Source organism: Pteronotus mesoamericanus, unplaced genomic scaffold (assembly GCF_021234165.1).
Source record: "Pteronotus mesoamericanus isolate MK-2021 breed Mesoamerican mustached bat unplaced genomic scaffold, CSHL_Meso_final contig_181, whole genome shotgun sequence".
NCBI lineage: Eukaryota > Metazoa > Chordata > Mammalia > Chiroptera > Mormoopidae > Pteronotus > Pteronotus mesoamericanus.
The window spans coordinates 8,543,509-8,564,342 of NW_026555077.1; the positions used below are offsets into that span (position 1 = coordinate 8,543,509).

Genomic DNA, 20,834 nt, shown 5'->3' on the forward strand with positions numbered 1-20,834 from the left:
AGTGTGTATAATGTTTTAAATATTTTTGCATCTATATATTTAATAGATGCAATTTTTAAACTCTAATGAGTAAATAGTTGTTGAATGAAATTAGCTCTTTGTACATGGATATCTGTATTTGGAACATTTCATGAAACTCAAAGGCTTTTCTTCTTTCACCCTGTCTTCTGTCTTGTTTTAAGAATAGTAATTTAGAGTGCTTTTCAGTGAAAGGAGGAGAGAGGTATATATTAGGTGTATATTTTTGTCTCTCTTCTTTGCCCATTTGCCTTCTACCCACACACACGGAATCTGATCTGAAGAAGATCATTTACCTGCCCACCAGCTTAATCTTTCTCAGCTTAGATCAATAAAATAAGTACCTCAGCTGGTTTCTACAGCAGATAGATTTCTAGGAGTTATGTGACTCTAATTACAAACTTGTATTTTAGGTGCTTGACATGTAGTCTGATAGCTTATGCAAATATCCCAGTGTTACGATTTCATATTTACAACTAAATCTGTATGTATTTTACAAAACAAAATCATAAAAGATAAAAGTAAATCGTATCCAAGAGTTACTCTGTAATGGTATATGCCCGTTTTTGTAAAAGGAAAGGGAGTAGGTGAACTCATTGCGTGACTGCGTGCGCACATGTGTATGTATACTCACAGATTTGTCTAAGTATAGAAATAGCTATGCAAGGATCTATACCATTAGAGAGGGTGAAATTCAGAGAAAATATATGGGCAGTATTAACTGAATTATTAAGAGTATGCGTTACTCTTGATTGGCAAACTTTTACTTGAAAGCCCAAATAGTATATATTTTAGGCTTTCCAGTCCTTGTTGTTTAAGTTACAAATGTTTAACTGGCAATATGGCACCAAAACAGCCATAAACAGTGTGTAAATAAGTAAGCATATCTGTGTTACAATAAAACATTTTTTCCAAAAACAGGTGGCAGGTCAGATTTGGCACACAGGGCCTATTTTGCCTAACTTAAATATGTAAAGATTCATAGTTACTAGTGAGAATTAATGGGGAGTTTTAATATCATGCCAGACATTTTCTCATAAATTAGGTGTATTAGGTGTCTTACTACTTTTAGAAATTAGAGAAAAATCTGTAACTGTAAACTGACCTGTGTAATCTTACATATTAAAATGTATCATATACATATATAGATGCATACATGCAATAAAGACATTCCAATGTGTACCTCATGGTTTTACCATTGACAAGCAAATGGCCATTGAAAAGTTATTTAATGAAAGAGTCAAAGTATCATTTTGAAATATTTTTATTTAATCATTTAAATGAAACTGAAAGTTTTGTGTTATAAATTTAAACATTTTTCATATTCATAGGCTAAAAGTCTGGAATTAGTCAATGACAAAATTATAAAACTAAATAAAATGCATATATGAAATATACACAAATGATTATATGAATTTTTTTAGTTAGGCTTAAGAACTTTTTAGAGTAATTTATTTCATATTTTGTTGAAATCTAACAGTACTGTAAGTAGATAAAAAGAAATAGTGGTTTTCGTGCAATTATCATTTGCTTGTTGTAGTTTAAAGAATGCTCTTTTATTCTTCCTCCTTATTCCTTTGCCTCACCCAGTTCTGGAAGTTGCCGTACTCAGTACAGAAGGACAGGTCCAAGACTTTAAATTTCCTCTGGGCATCAAAGGAGCAGGCAGCTCAATCCAGCTCTCTGCAAACACTGTCAAACAGAACAGCAGGAATGGTAAGATGGAACTGTATTTTAAAAATTGATGTTTTTCTTTTTGTTCAGTTAAACCTATTAGTTCCAAAATGCTAAATAAAGATTCCATAAGGAATTTTTTTATTTTTATTTTTATTTTAATGTATTTTTAATCATAAGCCTGTTCCCTCTAAAGTCATGTGATTTTTTACTTTCTTAGGACTTGCAAAGTTGGTGTTCATCATATACCGGAGCCTGGGACAGTTCCTTAGTACAGAAAATGCAACCATAAAACTGGGTGCTGACTTTATTGGTCGTAATAGCACCATTGCAGTGAATTCCCACATCATTTCAGTTTCAATCAATAAAGAATCCAGCCGAGTATACTTGACAGATCCTGTGCTTTTTACCCTGCCACACATTGATGTAAGTTATGTATGTTAATGAAGTAGAGGAAAGAAAGCAAAGCTGACATGCTGGGATGGGGAGGGAAGGAAGGGGGAGAAGGCAGAATGGAAAGAAAGGACCTTTCCATCTGAATTTCAAATGTTGGACTAGGTCAGAGACACAAGTTTTCTTAAGTCTGTGGATATAAAATTAAATGAGATTCAGTGATTATTAGAACTTAAATGTATTCTTAATAAAAGCTAATATAGTAATCAATAGGAAAATGTAAATGACTATCATTTATTTTAGAATGAAAATTAACTCTTACCTTAGCAGCAGGATAGCCGAGTATTCACCAGTAGGACTCTGCTGTCATAGTGTGGCAGATCTGTTTTGGTTTAACTGATCATATTTGACATAATTGTTATCAGGCACTGTGCTTTTAAAAATCTAGGATTGAAGAGATATGCTTTAGAATGCAAGCTGGCAGTTAAAGAATTACACTGTGTTAGAAGACTGTCTGCAGAATTTGGGCTGTTATATGTAGAGTGACTGCTCCTGGGTAGCCAAGAGGATCCCCAGAATTGTCAAGAAAATTAAATTTGTGTGGCTATTTTCTTATATCTGCTGCAGTATATTCACTCTTTTATGAATCCTGACATTGCTGATATGCCACCAAGAACAAAAATGAGAGCCCAGTATGGGAAATGGATTTTAAAACACTTGGTCCTTATAGGATTTTCTTAGAACAAATTCATGGGTCTGATTTTGTTGAAAAACGAAATGATTTTAATGTACAATCAGTAGTAAAATCATATGATGGAAATTATAATTGTGTAAAATGGGTCTTTGGTAATTTAGAGTACTCTTCAGAGTGTTTCAGATTATAAAGCCCCTTTTAAGTTAGGTATCTACCTTGTATAACATAGTCTACAGTTTTGCTGATGAAAAACTTTATAGTCCGAAACAGGCAAAGTTTAAATTAACTTTTTACTCATATTAAACAATTGCTATTGCCATCTTACAGTGTAAAATCCTAATTTCATCTTGTCATTTTATTTCCCAGCCTGACAATTATTTCAATGCAAACTGCTCCTTCTGGAACTACTCAGAGAGAACTATGATGGGATATTGGTCTACCCAGGGCTGCAAGCTGGTTGACACTAATAAAACTCGTACAACGTGTGCATGCAGCCACCTAACCAATTTTGCAATTCTCATGGCCCACAGGGAAATTGCTGTAAGTATTTGCACTTGTAATTAGTAGCAGAGAAAAACTTCAGAGATTCAAAACAGCTTGTGTGATAATCCTTCTTTGGGTGCTAATCATAACTAAAAAGTAAACAAAGTAATCTAATTGTTTCTACACTGGCCACATATTTTAGGTAGCCTTGCACTATTTATTATTACTTCTCAGTATCATGTGCTTTACAGACCTGTTCTAAGTTTTTCTCCTTTGGGCCAGTGTTTGGCAGAGGTGGTTGGGGACGGAGCAAGCAATAGGTCAGAAAGCGAGAAGGCTCTAAAATTTAATATACCCTCCTCATCTTGAATGTTCAGATCTCATTTTACAACCTTAAGTTTTCTAGTCACTTTGCACACTACAGAACTGCTGATTTTGAAAGGTCAGAATGACTTCTGGAATGTTTCTTACCATTCCTTTTTGTGATTAAGAAAAGGATGCCCAGAAGATAAAAATATTTTAAGAAACATAGCATGCAAGCTCTCAGATATGTTGTGTACTCAATTCTCAGTATACAAATATAATATAAGATCCAAAGAGATAGTTAAAACTTAAAATTTGACTTCTATATTGGCCTGGAAAGTCACTTAAATACCTTTATCATTTATTTTATATTTTATATATTTTCTATATGTTTATGTAGGTAATTATTTCAATCATTTTGAAATAACTAGGCTCTTGCATTACTTTCTAGTAAAACCTTCAACTTTCTTAGGTCATTCTTTGGATATCAAAGTTAATAATATTGAACTCTATTATATGATCAGAATTTCTTCTCAGTATTTAGCCCTGTTTGAACACACATGAAAATTTATCACATGTGAAAGCTGTCTCACTTTCAGTTGATGTAATGCAGGAATATTAATGTTCCTTATATCTTTCATTTTCAGTACAAAGATGGAGTTCATGAATTACTTCTTACAGTCATCACCTGGGTGGGAATTGTCATTTCACTTGTGTGCCTGGCTATCTGCATCTTCACCTTCTGCTTTTTCCGTGGTCTACAGAGTGACCGTAATACCATTCACAAGAACCTTTGTATCAACCTTTTCATTGCCGAGTTTATTTTTCTAATAGGCATTGATAAGACAAACTACATGGTAAGCACCCTTTCAATTAATTGACCTAGGGTCTCTGAAAATTTTTATGACAAGTGCGAGTCCATTTATATGCTGATATTATGTGACCTTGTAACAGTATAATTGACATGGCAATATTGAAGGGTAATTTGTAATAAATTGAAAGACAGCCCAATCATTAAGTAAAATTATTATGAGTTAATTCATTTCTCATATTAAGGTATAGTTGCATTTTTCTGGGCTGTTAGTAAGATACGCAATTTGATTAGAAGAATGCTGGGAATACTGAAATGGAAAGATCCTGTTTTTACAATTTTAATTTTCTCACATACTTATTCTGACCAATGATCATTTCTTCATATTCTGAGCATTTCATTTATCATGATGTTTCAGTGTTAGAAACAGAACTTAATAATTAGTCAGTTTTCATCCCATATTCATTTGCATTGGGTTGACTTTAGAATGTTTCACATACGACAGGAAAACGATGTAAAGTAATTAGGTGGGTGTATTTGTCATTAAAGCAAATTGTTTAAATTCTGGTACAGAGAAGGTAGAAATAATATATTTGGAAACAACTGTTCTGAAGACTTATGAAATATGATCAGCTAAAAGTAGAATATTCAGACTGAGTAATAGGTAATTCTAGAATGGAAATTATGTTTTCTTATTTCTTGATTTTTTTTTTAAATTTCACTACAAATAGTAATGTCTTACAGTGGTGAAGTTTCCAGCACACCTGGCATTATACTACAAGCAATAAATTCTTCAAGTTTGGCAGTGTCTGTAACTCATTTCCATTTTTGAAAAATATTTTAAAGAAGCAGTATTTAAATAATGATGGATTTTAAAGATAATAGTGAGCACTGTAGTGACTATTTCACAGTTTTTGAGTGGGCTGTTTACATTCACGTGTTCTCCTTTGTGTTTTTTTGTTTTATTCTTTTATAGATTGCATGCCCAATATTTGCGGGACTTTTACACTTTTTCTTTTTGGCCGCTTTTGCTTGGATGTGCTTAGAAGGTGTACAGCTCTATCTAATGTTAGTTGAAGTTTTTGAAAGTGAATATTCAAGGAAGAAATACTACTACGTTGCTGGTTACTTGTTTCCTGCCACAGTGGTTGGAGTTTCAGCTGCTATTGACTATAAGAGCTATGGAACAGAAAAAGCGTAAGTAATTGCAAGTGACCTGAGTGTTTTTCAAGTGAATAATTTTTTAAAGCCTGTTAGCTGTCACTGAGGTTCCTTGACAGACTAAAATAGCCTCTGAAAGCTTTATTGGTAAGAGAATGGGCATGCCGTGCACAAATTACAATCAAGTCTTTTGTAATTTTCTAGGTTCAGAGAATTTGTACTCTGGTGAGGCAGATACTAAATTATGGACTTTCTTTTTAACACAAAAGATTGACCTGAAACAAATTGAAAAAGTAAATAACTTTTTGGCCTTAGAAAGATATTAAGTAAAAATTCTTCTGAACTTAAAGCATCTGACAGGTTTAACTACTCAGCTTTAAGTTAATGCTTCATTAGCTCTCTTTGTGCAGCTGGCCCTCTAGCCAACTCTTATTCTGAATTGTAAGAGTAGCACATTCCTTCCCATATGTTTTACTTTGATAATATTTTATCAGGCAGTTTGAAAGGATTAAAATAAGTCACTGTCTTTCATTTATAAAAAACAGATATTCATGGAACGTGACAGAAGGTACACATAGCCATATTTCTAAGGATTTTATTTGCTAGAGGCATGAATTTGCCTTCCAGTTCTGTTTATTTTTTTTCCTTTGATAAAATTAGTTCTATAAAGATTCTTCGGACTAAAGAAAGCTTTTGGACTGTACAGATGATGAAAGACAAATAAAAGAAATTCAGTGGGGATTCAGTGTTATATGAAAAATGAACCACTAAGTAAAATCTGTCTTAATAAGTTTATGCATCATTTACTCTAATATTGTATGAGTGTCTGTGCTTTGATTTTTTTCTAGTATTCATCCATTACCAGTTGAAGTGTTATATATATACTATACAGTTTTGCAGCAAACATAATGTAAACTTTCTTTGTTATGTTTCTTAAGTTTAAACATGTTAGCTCATTTATAGATATAAAAAGGAAAGATTGAATATAAGAACTTTAAAAGGATGAGATAGTTGGGAGCATTGAGTTTCAAGTTTTTCTTACAAAGTCAGAGGTCTTGAGAATTAAGGATTGGAATGTGGTGGGGTTTGTTATTCCCTAATACAAGCGTAAGTATGTCTTTATAACATTTAAAATATGAAATGAAAATTAGTAGGTTGAAGTAAATAAATTACTACTGAAAACCAACTTGAGTTGGTTTGTAAGTCAGAACCAACTCAAAATCAGTAAAATTGTTTACGTCTATGATAAATGAATTTTCAAAGGCAAATGTAAAGATAGCTTTGTTAAATTTTTTTAATTTTTATTTTCATTGTGATGTCGAGGATGCATTTAAGCTAATTAATACATATTCTTTTCATAATAGTTGCTGGCTTCATGTTGATAACTATTTTATATGGAGTTTCATTGGACCTGTTACCTTCATTATTCTGGTAAGCAGACTTTATTTTCCCTTCCTTTTCAGCTTGCTGCTTTAGCAGTGCTTTCGAAAAGGGGATAATTTATTCCATTGTCAGTTTATCTATGATATAAAGATTATAAACACATCTAGCTTCTGGAATAAAATCATGTAGTATATTTTAAATATTATACCATTATTGAGAGTTGATACACTTACTAATTAGTACTGTGTCTAAAAATTCTCTCTCCTCTAAAAAGTACTTGTTCTCATTTCTAATTTAGTTTTGATAAAAATGTTATGTCATAATCTTTGAACATCTACTCATATATAAGCTTTGTTAAGATTGTATGATTTGAAACTAATTTAATAATTAGGAATATCTGATATGTGTAATACAGAATTGTTTTTGAGTAGCGGAGTTTTTTTGCTAAGAGTTTCAGTTCAGGAAGTTATATCTTTGTAATCTATGATATTAGTCCTGTACCAAGCCTGTATGGCATTTATGAGTTAAGTAACTGTTTTATGGAAGTGAAAGAACATTAGCTTAATATTTGTATCTTCATTTACACACAGTAATTTAGCACTTTTAACTAAATGTTCATCCGTAAATTCTTTTTTAGGATAGTTTTTCTTTAATTTTATTTTTCAATTACAGTTTGCATTCAATATTATTTTGTATTAGTTTCAGAGAACAGACTGTTATGTGCCAGAGGGGAGGGTCTTTGTGTGTGAAAAAAGGTTAAGAGATTAAGAAGTACAAAGTACAAAGAGATTAAGAAGTATTTGGTAGTTACTAAATAGTCATGGGGATGTAAAGTACAGCACAGGGAGTATAACCAATATATTGTAATAACTGTATATGGTGCCAGGTGGGTACGTGAAATATCAGGTGGACCACTTTGTAAGGTATATGATTGTCAAAAAGATATTTGAAGCTTAGATTAATAAATGAAAAATAAATCAATTTTAGACTCAAAAATAAAACTACTTTTCTAAGACTTAAAATACCAAATAACTTACTTTAAAATAAATTTGATATGCATTAATTATAGTGACATTAAAGTATTTTTAACTTATTACATTATTGTTAGTCAAATATTTGAAATATGGTTGAAATAAGAACGTAGCTAAAATTTTTGAATTTCAGTATTTAAAAATTTGTACTCAGTTATAGCATTAAGTTGTTAGAAAGAGGTGTTATAAGATTGAAAAGGAAACATAAACAAGTTTAAATATTGCCTACATCTTTTTATTATTATTTAAGCATTCTTTTTTCTTTAAAAAGTGACACAAATGAGCCTATTAAGATATTTCCATGATTAACTAGTGTTTCATAAAATTGAGAACAATTTTAGTAGTTCAAAGACATTTAAAATTACTTTGTATATGTATATTTGCATTAAAATGCATTTTTTACACATTTATACAAAGCAAAAAGAAAATTTGAAATGAATGCCTGTGTGATGAATTCAGCTGCTAAAACATTCTGAGGTCTTCCGAGGAAAGCTGATTTCTTATCAAAGTTATTCAGTACAGAAAATTGTCCCAGCTTTTGTTCTTGTTTTATTTATGTTAACAGAGCCTAAGTCTATGTCGAATTGTATGACAAGTAGGTAACATGGAGGGGTATGTTCCTTAAAGACTCAGGGTCCTTTTTGTCCCCTTATCCCTCCGCCAAATGTACCGATACTTTGAAAATTGTAGAGATTATTATAGGGATATTTGGTCTATAAAAGTATTATGTGTTTACTTCCTTTGTACTACAGTTTTGTTTTTTTCTTTCTCTAAAGATAAGTACTGACTTTCTGAGTATTTCATTTTGTGAAATTTCACAGATACTCAGTTTCCAGTAAGAAAAGAAGAAAAAGACATTGTATTATGTTACCCATTTGCAGTGTCATTATTATCCTCTACCGAATCATTTAAGTTGAGATGTGAAGGGCTTTTGGGAACAGTGTTCCCAACTTAAAACAAAACAAAACAGCAGGTAGCAATCACAGTAAAGATCCTGAGAGTAATTCTTCTCTTGCAATTGCTTTGCCCTCTAATTGTCCTAGCACAGAGACAAAGAGTGGAATAGAGTGTAAAACATTACCTTGCATGTAACCTAAATTGAAATATGACATGATTGTAGAATACATGTTTGTTGAATGCTAATATATTTACTTGCATATATTCTTTTGGTAATACAGTCAGTTCAGACACAAATCGTAATGATATAGATTAGATAGCATAATACGCTTTTAAGGAGTACTCATAACAGGTTTTGCATTTCCACTTTTTTTTTAATTGAAACCATTTAACTCAGTAGTGTTAAATAAGTGTACATCTTTAATAATGTCCTATGAAGAAAAATAGCATGCTATGGAAGATAAAACCTCCTACTTCGGTATTTCTTTTGAATGTCTAGCCTACAGGCCACTAGAGTTATTATATCTATGAGAAAAGTGCTTGTAAGTAATGAGCAGTGGGAAACCATTAGTATGCCTGAAATGGTTTAATGAAAGCTTGGATCATGACACCTCAGAAGCTATTCTTATCATTTGGACAGCTCCATCTGCATCGTTAATAATTAATTCAGTTCAGTAAGAGTTCAGCTCACACACTCATTTAGAAGTCTTCTTCAGAGAACACCTCTCTGGCTGCTAGTTCCTGGGAGAAATCGGTTTCTGCTTGGCTAACAGCAAAGATTTGGAGATACAAGTGCAGTTTTAGAGTTGCATTTGCCAGGTAGCAAAAGCTCCAGGGAGGACAAAAAGGGTCAGAACATGTGCAGTTCAGTTAGGTTACTTCAGAGTGGTGTTTCTGTTCTTCTGTCTTATCATATCCATGTCAGCACTGCAAGCTGTGGAATGAATTTTAAGCTGCTAAGCTCAGGCGGATGTGATTCAATTGAGCAGGTTGATGACTGTAACACAAACTGTGCATTCCTGTAATCTGTGGAACCTCTATTTTTAAATTTCTCATGTCATCGATATGGGTGATGAATAGCTATGCTATATCATTAAGCAGCAATGAATCTTATCAGCAAATTATACTTGGAAGATCATTTAAACAATAATTTATGAAATTGTTATTTGGGGATAAGTAAAAGAGCATTATTTGTCAATGGAAGAGAAAGAATGCCCCATTTGGCGGTTTACTTGTTTTTTCTCGCTAAATAGGGGAATATTTTTCCTTTGAATTTGCTGTCGTGCTTTCACAAAGAATTCTGTTTAAATATATACCTATTTACCTGTGTACAGATGTGTGTGCAAATGCGTGCACAGACACACAGCAGAGTTAAAATCTGATTAATTCCTGAATAAGTAGCCTCATCTCTGAAATTAACCACCAGTATGGCATTTAGGCTGGTGAGTTGACATGTATCATGTAACACAGTCCTATTAACCTGTGCTTCCTGTGGGCTTCTATGTGAATGATTGAGTAATGACATGTACCTCCCAGGTTTATACAAATTTTTGTGCACCTAGCTGTAACTCCATCTTTTTCCTTTTGCACTGATGCATAACACCTCTCAAACTATCCCAAATACTGTGTTTAAACTCAGTAGTATTTATGTTGGAAAGAAAAAATTAATTAACAAGAACACAAAGTGGCTTTTGCATTGGAATTGAAGGGAGCAGAGCTGCACTTGGACAGGAGAGATTTTCTTCTCTCCTTGTCTTTGCCCACTTTCCAAAGAGAAATAGGAAGATTCCGTATTGGATGATTGTGATTTATTTTTTAAATGCATAACAAAGGCAGAATAATAAATTGGAAAAAATAAAAGTGAGAAAAAAGAAACTGCTTTAATGGCAACAACAATGAAGAATAAGAAGCACAGAAGTATATGGCTGCAAAGTCATTTATGCCATGGGAAAAATACAAAGAGGAAAGAATTCAGAATTACCATCAGTGCTTTACTTGAAGTTAACCCTTTTAGCCTTTAAGTGACTGTTTTAGATGATAGATTTTTATCAAAGGTGTTCCCGTTTGCTTCTTTGTTCTGATTTCCAGTCATATTTTAAGAGAACAAGAATTGATTCAAAGAGGAGGGACAAACTTCTTGAAGTGTTTTACTCTAGAAATCAAAATTCTTATTAGAATATATTATCTCCTGAAAAGATCATAGCAACAGTATTTATCCTCTGAAAATAAAAACTAGCAGTGATATTTTAAAGCATTGGAAAAATAAAAGAACCAAATTCACATTTAAAAATTTTGTTTAAACTTCAAACAAATACCATTTAATCTCATGTATAAGTGGAACCTAATCAACAAAACTAACAAGCAAAATAGAACCAGAGACATGGAAATGAAGAACAAACTGACAGGGACCAGAGGGGGGGGGGTGATGGGAAAGAAGGGGAAGGGTCAAGTCAAGGAGCACGTGCAAAGGACCCATGGGCAAAGCCAACAGGGGGTGGGGGAAGGGGGAGGATTGAATGAGGGAGGTGGGGGTGGATAGGGCATGGGAGAAAAATAGGGACAACTGTAATCGAATAACAATAAAAAATGTTAAAATTTTTTGTTTAATCTTCAGTATATGTTCTATTTAATTCCAGAAAGTATTTCACTGTCATATATGTTAGTGGTAACATATTAAAATGTTCAGTACTTAAATGATACATATTTTTAACTTGCCTGATAATACTAATAAATATGCATTAGTGGAGTTTTTTAATGAGTATTGAGGAAAAGTGTCTTAGCTGTTTTTTGCCACCTTATATCCTGATTTACAGTATGTCTTGCATGCCTTTTTTCATAATTATTTTGACTTGAAATAATGGTATTTCATCCTATTAAAGATACCATTACCTCACCATTTGTCTACCTTCAAGTCATATTTCAAAGACTAAATTAGTGTTGGATTTAACTTTAAATTTCTTAGGACCTAAACAGCAGTACATTGGCTGAAATTTTATTTTTAATTTCTTTAAATTGGAGAATTCACAGACACTTCTGAAACCATCTAAAGTCAAATATCCTGTGGTTTTATGATTATTTTTCTATTATTTTTAGTTACTCTTAAAGAGACACACTTTTAAAATATCCTGTAGACACAGTTAATATTAAGTTCCTTAAAAGAATAGCCTTTAGTTTTGCTCTCAGCTTTTATGGCTTTGTGTGGTATTTAGCTATGTCAGTATAACACAAACAGGTTCGGGTTTGAGAAAACACAACTAACTGTTAAGCATACAGTTTGGGTAGTGGGAGTAGAAGTATGTGGACATTTTAGGCATTTGCTGATGACGGAATGGTAGTGTTTTACAAAGGAAATGGAGGATTAGTTATTTTGGCAAGTCCACCAGGTAGAAGTCATTTGACAAGCACACCTCATGTTCTTTAGGATTTCTTTGAGGCTGTATTTTACACATTAATTTATTATTTATCTTCAACTCATTTATCATCTGAGTGATTTATAAATTAGATTATTCTGGGTAAAAGTGGAATGCTTTTTAAAATGTAAAACTAATGTATCTTTGTTCTGTTTGAAGGCTAATTTTTTTTCTCCCAAAATAAATTGGTTAATTTTATTTGGAAAGACTGGTCTGTGGAGCCAGACCACAGTATACTGAATCTCAGCACTAACACTGTAGAAGCCACAGGTACTCTGGGCCAGGATACTTAGCATCGCAGGTTTGTAAAATAGCTCTCCACTAATATTTCAGAAGAACAGAAAGGGGTAGTGGTAGAGGGAGAGTGCTGCCTGCGACTTACCTCTGGGGGTAGATCGTTGTTGGGTTTCTTTCCTCCTGGAATTTTCTGAACTTCATGTTTTCCGAATGCATTTTATTTGTAACTAGAAAAAAACTAAATACATATACATACATACATACATACATACATACATACATACATGTAATGTTAACTGCAGTAGGATGAGGGGAGAGAAAGGGAAAATGCATCTAACAGTCTATTTTTTTTAAGGATTAAATGAGGTATGTGTTCTGTGGCACATTCTGTAGTACTGGGTTAGTCCTCAGTGTTAAAAGATGAATGTCTCTATATCATACTTCACTTTAATTCTACTTTTATGTAGTGGATTTTATTGCTATTGGAAAATGTGTTACTGACTTTTACCTAATTTTCTTCATTGAAAATTATATTTGGGTGAGTTCAGCTTCAATATTTCAGATTTTCTACTCATTTTCTTTTCATAGCATAATGCTTTATGCATCCACATTTTTTCCACGTTCGTGCTCTTTAAATTCTTATAACTTATACATTGTGGTGGATAGTAACTTTTTTCTTGGTATGGAATTTACTACTACTACTATTATTATTTTATTCCTTAGGGAATCATTAATATACACAGGAAGTAATGAATACCAAGTTGTGGCTTTATAGGCTTCAGGAAAATGTTTAAGAAAAAGGAAGGTTGGGCGACAACTCTAGGTCCAGAAGTTTGGGATAAAAGAAATAAATTATCGGACAGTAAAAAAAAAAAAAAGGGTCAGGAGATTTTATGATTTTAACTCTCAACCTGTAATGCAGCCTTTCTTACCTAAGAGTTGTCATTTTGTTCATTTACATGGGTTTTGGTTGGTTTGTTTGTTTTCAGAATATTTGAGTTTCTGTTTTTAACCTTTCCTTAAATTCACTAGGTAAGGCTTACTATTGCATAAAATAAAAACTAAAAACACTGTTGCTTTTGCCTTTTAAAAATGAGAGGTAAACCATGTCCTGATTTTTAAAAAACCAAATCAAATATTTACTTACAGCCAGCAGGATTTGTCTAATTTCTCAAAAGCAGAACGTATATCTTACCCACAATACAATAAGGACATTATTATGTGGGGAAGTAAAGTCAGTAAATATTTGTTGAATAAAATGTATCACACTGTAACATCCCTGGAAGTGTAACCTTTTATTTATATCTTGACCAACTGGAATAATACTCAGAATATGAAACTAGAAAAGTATTTCTACAAATGTATTTACCTTTCCTCTACACAAATATCTTAAGAAGTCAATTTTAAGTACCATTTTAAAGAGCGAGCTTCTTTTGTACTCAAGTAATTAACATAGAATCCTGTCTGCCAACACTTGCAAATTATGCCCATTAACCTCATTTTCTTCCTTAAGAAGAAATTCTACAGCTAAGAGAAATAGGCACAGTGAACAAAATGACTGATAGCTTAGATTAAAGCTTTTGCTGTGTTCCTAAACTCATTAGGAAGAACTTGGAAATTTTATTTATTGTACTGTATTTTTCCAAATAGAAAATCAGAAGTAATGAAGGGTTAAAATATGTTACCACTGTGTCACATGATATCATGATAGTAAAAATGGTCATGTTACTGCAGCACAGTTAGGTCTGTTTTCTACCACCAGGAGATTGCTTTCGTCCTACATACAATGGGTCTTTTTCTAAATATACCATTTGGGCTTGCACTGTCTTCAAGTCATACAAAGCTCACAAAATAATTTTATTTCACCTTTTTTTAATATAATAATCTGAAGTAAATAAAATGTCAAAAAATCCAGGACCAATCTAGTTTAGTTATATTTTTACAGCTTAAAAATTGAACTGCCTTTCCTCTGTCCAGCATGCTACCACTAGACTGCAGAAGGAAATGCAAATTACAAACCTTTACCTCTCCTCAGTCAAAACACAACTCCTTTCTCCGAGTTCACTCCTGTCTATCTCCCAGACTTCCATCGCATGTCAGATTTCATCTTCCCTAGTTTGCTTTTATTTGCACCCTGATTTTTGGCACAACCGAATGTTTTAGAGGGACTCAAAATGGCCCTCAGAGACTAGGAAAAAAGAACTGATGGCTTTTAGTGGTTAAGGAGCAAAATATATGTGTGTATATATTTAAGTTTATCTTTATACAGCTAACTTTTTAAAATATATTTTATTACACTTGAGACTCAGAACTGTCTTACAAATAGATTGCGTAAATGTTATTACCCTGATTTAAGTGGCAAATCAAAAGCTAGACTCAGTCAACTAAGTGTTCAGGTCTCGAATCCAGGAATCCTTCCACTATAATCTACATGATATAAATGCTTTTTCTAAGGAATTTACTTCAATGTTTCCTAGATGGCTTTTAGGCCCTAGAGTACCTCTAGCTAAATAAACTAATTTAGGTATCTAATTTATTTAATCATCACTATGTGATAATGATTTAATGAGGTTGCAGTTTCATGTCAAATGATCTATTAAAAAATTGATCATACATAGCCAGAGTATTTTATCATTTAGACTTAACTTGATCATTACATATATAAACTAAAATTGGATCATTGTCTATTACGTACTTGTGTTACTGATATTTAACTGCATTACTTCATTGAATTTGAAAAAACTTTATTCTTTGGTCATAGTGGTCTAATTATTTTTTTATTTGTTATAACAGCTAAATATTATCTTCCTGGTGATCACATTGTGCAAAATGGTGAAGCACTCAAACACTTTGAAACCAGATTCTAGCAGGTTGGAAAACATTAAGTAAGTATTTTGTATTTTAATTTTAGTGCTTGACAAACTAAGTGAAAGATATTCATTCTCCACAGGGAATACATGAATACCTTCTATCAACTGTAGAAATTATTCAGAATGAGGTTTTACTGATTAAGGTTGAGTCTCACTGTGACCATGTCACAGACATTGGTCAAAAATTAGATAATAATGTCTGCCTTGATCTAGAGCCAAGAAATTGTTTAAGTAGCTTTGTGAAAATTCCGTATCACTGTAGCAGTTTCATTTGAATTTAAAATGCAGATCAAAATGATGTTCCTGTTTGCATGGCTGATAATACTATATTAAGTTTGTTTTGTTAAATGACTTTTTTTTTGATTTGAGGATCCTGAGCAGTTGCTACTTCTAATCTTGCTTTCCTAAGAGAATACACTCTCTTACTATTGTTAACTTAGAGGTTGTCTGTTGTTTTCATGATAATTAAATAAATGTTTATTTTATTTCAATGTTGAATAAAAATGCTCTCCGATTAACAAAAAATTGATAGCTGTTGACTTTTACGTCATTTTATGGAAGCATTTTTAGTTAATTTTTAAATATGAGCCTTGATTTAAATTTTGATGAAGCACTATTCAAATTGGTTTTAATGGGATTGTGAAAAAATATTTTTAATGTAAAAAAATGGCAGATCTATAGTCAGGGTAATTTTTTTTTTAATTAGCTATTTTAGATAGGTTAGTGCCAGCTTCATTGCATGTTGCATGGTAAGAGAGAGAGCTAATGTTTAGCATCTCTCTCTTTTCTTCCTTTTCCTCTTTCTATATTCTCATCTACACCAGTAATTACCGTGTTTGTGATGGCTACTATAATACGGACTTACCTGGGTAAGGTAGAACCCTACATTAACAAATATATGGCATGACTTATATTTTTTACAAATCTGTCAATATCATGAATTGCCCTTAATTTTTATAATTATTTTGGAATATCTAATTTGCTACAGTATTTTAAAACTATAATATGCCTTTATTTTTTTAATTGCTTGCCTCTGCATTTTGACTTTCTTAATTTTGAATAATTTATAAAATATATAAATGCTTTCTTATTACTTTCTATTTTAATTCTGTCTAATAATTTTGTTTCTCTTTTCTGCTTATAATGCTTTCTAGCTATGAAGATAATAAGCCATTTATCAAGTAAGATCATTAGTTAGACATGGAATGCACTGACTTTAAATCCTTCTCATTCCGTCCTATTTTCCGCAGTTCTTTTCTCCTTAAGCTATTCATGACGAAATCTCTCCAAAATTATTTTATTTTGAAGTTGTTCTCATGTTTTTGTCCCATTTCAGCTAGGCTGCTTCTTCATACTTTAGTTATAAAACTTGAGGTTCACTTAAGATCAGTTTATGAGAATCTGAAGTTGAGGTGGTGATTATCTGCCATTTAACCTTTCTGTATGTGTCACATTATTCAGTCATGGGTACACCACAGGAATAAAAATATAGGAGTAAACTAATTAAGGACTCCTAATTTCTTAGACTAAAATGCACATAAAAGATAGTGAAGTCCTGGGGGATGTTTTACACCTTGTATTTTAATATAGTTTTGATGCCTTGTTTATTCTGGAGTAAAAAAAAAAAAAAAAGGTTATACCTGCTGTTGCTGTTTTCACTGGAGGCTGCAGTACTAAATGCTATTATTCCTTCTTTAATCAATGAAAGGTTAAAGCCAAAATGCTGTTGAATATGAATGTGAACATAGAGAAAGTCAACTGCTACTACTGACATGTTAATATTTAAGTGTAATGTGTGTTGTTCTCTCATTGAACCTGTTAATAAACTTCACTCTATTTTTTCAGGTCTTGGGTGCTTGGCGCTTTCGCTCTTCTATGTCTTCTTGGCCTGACCTGGTCATTTGGGTTGCTTTTTATTAATGAGGAGACTATTGTGATGGCCTATCTCTTCACCATCTTTAATGCTTTCCAGGGAGTGTTCATTTTCATCTTTCACTGTGCTCTCCAAAAGAAAGTAAGTGAAAACACCATGGGGTTCTGAATGGCTTGCTCTTTTATTAGAAATGATAGATCTAATAGAGAAGATTTTAAATAACACCTGGCATATTATCAAATAGCATTATATTTTAATCAAATTAATTGTAATACATATCTGAAAATTTCGGTTTCACTAATAAAAGATGTCAATAGCAGTCATTTTTGGATCTCAATTTGGGAATGTTATAAACTAGATATTTATGTTAAGATTTCTTTTTTTCTAGGGGGTCTGTAAAAAAGCTTTGTACAAAGAGTATGTAAGATAAAGAAAAGGTTATGATCTTGTTATTTGCTAGATAAAGGGTATGCAATGGTCCAAAATATAATTGAGTACAAGGATAAATGCCCTTAACTTAAAAGCACCAGACATACAAAAAAATTAAATTAGTGGTGACTTTTGATTAAGTTTATTAGATATAAAATCCACTAACTCATTATTTCACATTTTATTATTTAGTCCCCATTTTATATTAAGTGGAGTCAACAAAAATGTTTCAAAAATTAATGTTTGAAGATGAAAGATTTCAATATGTTGCAAGAAGATATAGGCCTAAGAGAAGAGTTGAACACCATTCAAGTTTAAAATTTCTGAACCTTTCACTATGTATCATCCTTTTCCTGCCAGCATACCCAATGAAGTCCTTTCATTCTGTTATTACTAGTTGGTCACTTAAATTGAACAGAGAAATCGAATTGCGAAAGTGAAAACTATTATGTTTTCAGTCCTGACAAGATGATAGTGTTGTTACTTCCATCAGTTTCGAATAAGCTGTAATTTTGAGATAATGACAGTGGGATGTGCAGTTCTGACAGATAATGTACATTCATAGCAATATAGGCATTAGGCAAAACCAACACCAGAGGGTATTGTTCGGGTAAAATACAGTTGTGATTACCATTGTCTTTGTTATACAGCATTTCAGAGCAGTTAATAGCCATTAAATGGGCAGAAATTTTTTAAGGTATTACTTAACACTGAATTTTAACTTTCTAAACATTATTCAGGTATAACCTTAGTAATTACTTTGTTTTTTATGTATTTCTTACTTTATAAATGAGCATTTTGTATACATGCATACGATCACAATCATAATTCCTGACAAATTATTTTGAGATGAAGCCTAAATAGAGTTATGTGTATTAATTGAACAAAGACTTTGCTCTGCTTTTTAAATTAGAATTACATTGAAGAGCATAATGTAGCACTTCTTTTGAACATGTCCTACATAGTCTTGAAAACATCTTACTGGGTGCTGCCAGGATGAATCGTTAAGAACATGATATAAAATGATTTAGTTAAAATCATGGTTTTTACCACTTTGGTTTGCTCACTCTGAGCATATTTAGGCAAAGAAAATGCTTTGAGAGTTTAATCCCATTGTTATTTGTTCTAATGGGTGTAATTAAATAAAGCCAAGGGGAGGAATATGCAAGTGCACTTAGATTTAAAAGGTCATCTAGTGACTTTAATTATCTGATTTTGCAAGGAATAAGCGTCAAAGCCATGGTCTTTGCAGGCACTGAGTGTAGAACTGTAAGGTGGGCGGAAAGCCTGTGACTGTTTCTGTAACTTGCTCAAAAAAATAATTTTTTATGCAACATCTCCTGCTTGTCTGTCTTGTGATTTCAAAGTCTCTCTCTAAGCCATAACAATACATGTTTATATGCCAATGTAGGTGCATAAAATCCAGCATTCTCCCCTACTCTTCCCAATTTTGTACCCTTCTCCACGTTCCCTATTATTTAGTGAGTGTTTGGAGTGTTTTTTGTAATAGTCTTTTTATTTATAGTTGTTTTTTTTTTTGAGACAGAGAGAGAAAGAAAGAGGGAGCGAGAGAGAGAAAGGGAGAGTGGGGGAAAAGATAAATATCACTGTGTTGCCCTCCCCATTCCTGTATTGTCTGTGCCCTGAGCCAGGATGGAGCCCACAGTCTTGGCAGATCTGGACAATGCTCTAACCAACTGAGCTACACCACCAGGGCTGGACTTCACTTTCTAAAGTTTACTTTAAACTTCCTTTTAGACCTAATAACTTTTCTGTCTATTCATATATCCAAGATTCAGGGGGGAAGGGAAATTAACCGGATAACTCATTAATGAGAATGGAAATTGCATAAATAGTTCTCTTGTGTGCTAATGAAGTGAATAGGGATTTTATACTCTCTACACTAAATGTTAAATCTAGACATAATCAGAAAATGAAGAAAACATTCCATCCTAAATAATGACATATTATCAAAGTACTTTTTTTCTTCATTCTTGTGCCAAAATAGTCTTGTCATAATAAAGAGGTTACCCACAAAACTATGCAATCTAGTAAAGGAAGTTTTATTTCTTGACCTATCTCAGAGGACATGAAAGATATAAAACTTAAATGGCTGAATTGTGAGCAGTTAAATGTAATTAAGCAAAAAATTTTTTGTCCCATTTTCTTAGCATGAAATATAAAATTGGAGTTACTAAGTACATAGATAATACAAGTCTTTTAAAATACTACTATTGTATTAATAACATTTGCATAACAGGTTATAAAGCATTACTACATAATAATATATCACATTTTAAAGATTTTATAGCCAGTCTAATGGACAGGGAATATTTTTCTGATTATAGCAGTTTCAATTGAAATTAATTTTGTAAGCTTAATTTATTTTCTCCAAAAAATGTTTGTGGAACTTCTTGGTTGTCTCCATTGCTTATTTAATTAGAGAGAGAAGCAACTATATTTATATTAATCCCCCTCTGTCTCCTGGTTGTTCAATGCAGGTACGAAAAGAATACGGCAAGTGCTTCAGACATTCATATTGCTGCGGTGGCCTCCCAACTGAGAGCCCCCACAGTTCAGTGAAGCCATCAACCACCAGAACCAGTGCTCGGTATTCCTCTGGCACTCAGGTAACAAAAGAATTTGACAGCATCTTTAATTAGCCTTCTTTATAGAAAGTCTACTGAGACAGGTTCTGTTCAGATGCACTAATTGTCTCCTCATTATAATGATGTCTAGATAATAAATACTTACTTTTTAGTATTTTGGTTTTAATTTCTTATTAAGTATTTCTCTTTATATGTTTCTTTCTCTGTGAACATCCTTTTTTGAGAGGTATACTTCTTTAAAAAGTATATCATAATCCTTTCATATCTTAAGCTTTTACAGCCCAGTACTCGGTGTGGGTACTCAGTAAACATTTGTTGAATAGTAATCAATTCCACGCTAAAAAAAAAAAAGGAATAAAAGAAAACTTTTTAAGAGTAGAAGATTAAATACCCCTTAGTAGAAAGCAATAGAGCAGTATAGATTTCCTTAGTTTTAGATCAGAATCAACACACATTTTCTTTTAAAAGCCCAACAGATAATCCTACACAGACTGTTAGGGTAAATCTTTGTGTGTCTTTAATAAGATAAGCTTGGGGAAACTAACATAACATATGTCT

At 32.4% G+C, this 20,834-nt stretch overlaps 1 protein-coding gene across 3 annotated transcripts in view; it reads left to right on the forward strand.

The window, feature by feature from the left end:
* The window catches only part of ADGRL2 (adhesion G protein-coupled receptor L2), a 486,253-nt gene that overhangs the window by 458,680 nt on the left and 6,739 nt on the right, over positions 1-20,834 (forward strand). For 2 of the 3 annotated variants that reach the window (XM_054566900.1, XM_054566899.1), the window contains 9 exons: positions 1,609-1,734; positions 1,913-2,118; positions 3,146-3,319; positions 4,213-4,422; positions 5,353-5,573; positions 6,902-6,968; positions 15,289-15,380; positions 17,211-17,379; positions 20,169-20,297. In XM_054566900.1, the coding sequence (XP_054422875.1) occupies positions 1,609-1,734; positions 1,913-2,118; positions 3,146-3,319; positions 4,213-4,422; positions 5,353-5,573; positions 6,902-6,968; positions 15,289-15,380; positions 17,211-17,379; positions 20,169-20,297 (1,394 nt within the window). Of the gene's footprint in view, positions 1-1,608; positions 1,735-1,912; positions 2,119-3,145; positions 3,320-4,212; positions 4,423-5,352; positions 5,574-6,901; positions 6,969-15,288; positions 15,381-16,189; positions 16,235-16,519; positions 16,547-17,210; positions 17,380-20,168; positions 20,298-20,834 lie in introns of all 3 variants that reach the window. The other variant, XM_054566901.1, reaches the window with a different exon arrangement.